Below are 2392 nucleotides of genomic sequence, written 5' to 3'. Positions count from 1 at the left end.
ACGCTCCTAGAAGACCTTTTTAAAAAATACAACATCAATTGATCAAACTTTAGTTCAATAAAAAGAAAAATTTAACATGAATATTAATGTAACTACTCTTTATATTTTACCAACTTGCAGATTAGTATTTAATATAAATGATTGGTAAATATATCTACCAACTTATGGGTCTTTTTTTACAAAATATAAACGTATGAGTCAAATTTTACATTTATATTTTTTGAAATTATGATTTCAAATTCCAAATGATACCTTTTTGGATGATTTAAAATTGATGAGATGAAATCAGAAATGAAATCGCATGTCCAAATGCTGATTTCATCTAATGAAATGAAATCCCATGTCCAAACCCCTACTTAAAGTTTTTGTACTTATTCACTCCTTATGTGATTCTTCATTCACATAAATACACCCCTTTACTCCACTCTCACTCTCATTACACTACCTACTACTCCACATAACAATGAATTTTCCGGCAACTTTCTATCTCGCCGGAATTTTCCTATTCTTCTTAGCTTCCCCTATTAACGGGTTTCGTCCATGGCCCAACCAAAAGCCCAACACCACCAATTTATTGTACGGCCCATCCAAAAAATATGAAGGCTCATCGGATTTAATCCAGTTAAAATACCATATGGGCCCTGTTTTAACTGCAAATGTCACCGTTTATCCCATTTGGTATGGTAAATGGGATAAAGCACAGAAAAGAATTATCCGTGAGTTTATTAACTCAATCTCAGCCGTTGATTCCAAACCGCCGTCAGTTAACGGTTGGTGGAAAACGGTCCAGCGTTATACCGACCAAACCGGAGCTAACATCTCTAGTAATGTACTCATTGGAGCTGAAAAAAATGACCGGTTTTATTCCCATGGTAATATTAGGTTTCACAAAATCATATCAAAGTATTATGCTTCTTTTAATATTGTCCTCCCTCTGGCCGTTTTTATTTGTTTATATTTCGCTTTCGAGAGTCAAACTGGTTGAATTTTAACCCATATTTTAAAATTTATTTTTCGTCATATTAACATGAGCTTATATTCCTCCGTCCCCATTTTATTGTCCTAGTTACTATTTGGACACTAGAATGATATTTTTTTGATCATAATTTTTTTAAATATTTTGAGTTGTTAACATACTTTTTAAATAATTTCTAAATATATAAATTTTATTTAAAAAAAAGTGAAGATTGTCTTAATTTATACTGAACATTAGTTAGTTTGACTAGTTTGACCATCGTATTTCGAACTAAGATAATCTTTTTGGATGGAGAAAGTTTCGTATAGTTCTTGAATATCTAAATTTAAAATATTGAATTGATGTATTTAGTTTAGTCAAATTGACTCTCTTAAAGCAAAACGTGACAAATAAAAGTAAATCAGGGACTAATACTTTTTTTTTAATTGTCTGATTTATCAAGGTTTGTGATTATTAGCTCCCTCAATTGACTCCTTTTTATTTCCATCTAACAGGTAAATCGTTAACCCGATTATCCATACAGTCCGTGATAAAAGCTGCCGTCTCAGCAAGTACTCGACCTTTGCCCATAAACTCCAAAAGTGGTGTGTACTTGTTACTAACATCTGATGATGTTTATGTTCAAGATTTTTGCCAAAACGTTTGTGGTTTTCACTACTTCACATTCCCTTCTATTGTTGGTTACACATTACCATATGCATGGGTTGGTAACTCTGGAAAACTATGCCCCAGTGTTTGTGCATACCCGTTTTCTGTACCCGAATACATGTCGGGTTCGGGTTTCAAAGCTGCTAAATCGCCTAATAACGACGTGGGAGTTGATGGTATGATAAGTGTGATAGCTCACGAGATTGCAGAGTTGTCTACTAACCCTTTGGTTAATGCATGGTATGCCGGTCAGGACCCGAGTTTCCCGGTTGAGATAGCGGATCTTTGTGAAGGGATATACGGGTCGGGTGGGGGCGGGTCGTATACGGGTCAAATGTTGAATGGTGAACATGGTGCAACGTACAATATGAATGGGATAAGGAGGAAGTTTTTGGTTCAGTGGGTATGGAACCATGTTGTTAATTATTGTACGGGACCTAATGCACTTGATCAGTAAATGTTTCATTTGCTGGTTAGTATGTGTGGGGGCTATTTTATATTTGAATTTGTTGGCTTTTTTTTTTTTCCTTCTTATCTTGAAGAGATTTTTGGTTCATGTTGAGCTGTATTAGCATGTTATTATATTAGTTTAGTAAAGCTTTGTTGAAATACTAATGATTAAGGGTGTGTTCGTTATGATTTTCTCATGTTCGTTTGATCGAAAATTTTGAAAAATATTTTTCTCAAAATTGGGAAAATGACTTCCCTAATAAAAATAGGGAAAACAAGTTCACAAGTTTATTCCACCACCCAACCCCAACACCCAAA

At 34.2% G+C, this 2392-nt stretch overlaps 1 protein-coding gene across 1 annotated transcript; it reads left to right on the top strand.

Annotated features, from left to right (window-relative positions):
* Positions 1–411: 411 nt before the first annotated feature.
* LOC132051653 (protein EXORDIUM-like 3) lies at positions 412–2100 on the top strand. The gene is made up of 2 exons (XM_059442814.1): positions 412–872; positions 1471–2100. The coding sequence occupies exons 1-2, from the start codon at positions 464–466 to the stop codon at positions 2079–2081; spliced, it is 1020 nt and encodes a 339-aa protein (XP_059298797.1). The 5' UTR covers positions 412–463; the 3' UTR covers positions 2082–2100.
* The last annotated feature ends 292 nt before the right edge of the window (positions 2101–2392 follow it).

The sequence above is a fragment of the Lycium ferocissimum genome, chromosome 4 (assembly GCF_029784015.1).
Source record: "Lycium ferocissimum isolate CSIRO_LF1 chromosome 4, AGI_CSIRO_Lferr_CH_V1, whole genome shotgun sequence".
Classification (NCBI taxonomy): Eukaryota; Viridiplantae; Streptophyta; class Magnoliopsida; order Solanales; family Solanaceae; genus Lycium; species Lycium ferocissimum.
This window is presented reverse-complemented; position numbering and strand designations above follow the sequence as displayed.

What these genes read in the sequence shown, in the direction of transcription:
- LOC132051653 (XM_059442814.1), top strand. Translation starts at nt 464, where the DNA reads ATGAATTTTCCGGCAACTTTCTATCTCGCCGGAATTTTCCTATTCTTC. An exon ending in TGACCGGTTTTATTCCCATG is followed by an intron (nt 873 to 1,470) that starts GTAATATTAGGT and finishes TCCATCTAACAG; the next exon opens with GTAAATCGTTAACCCGATTA.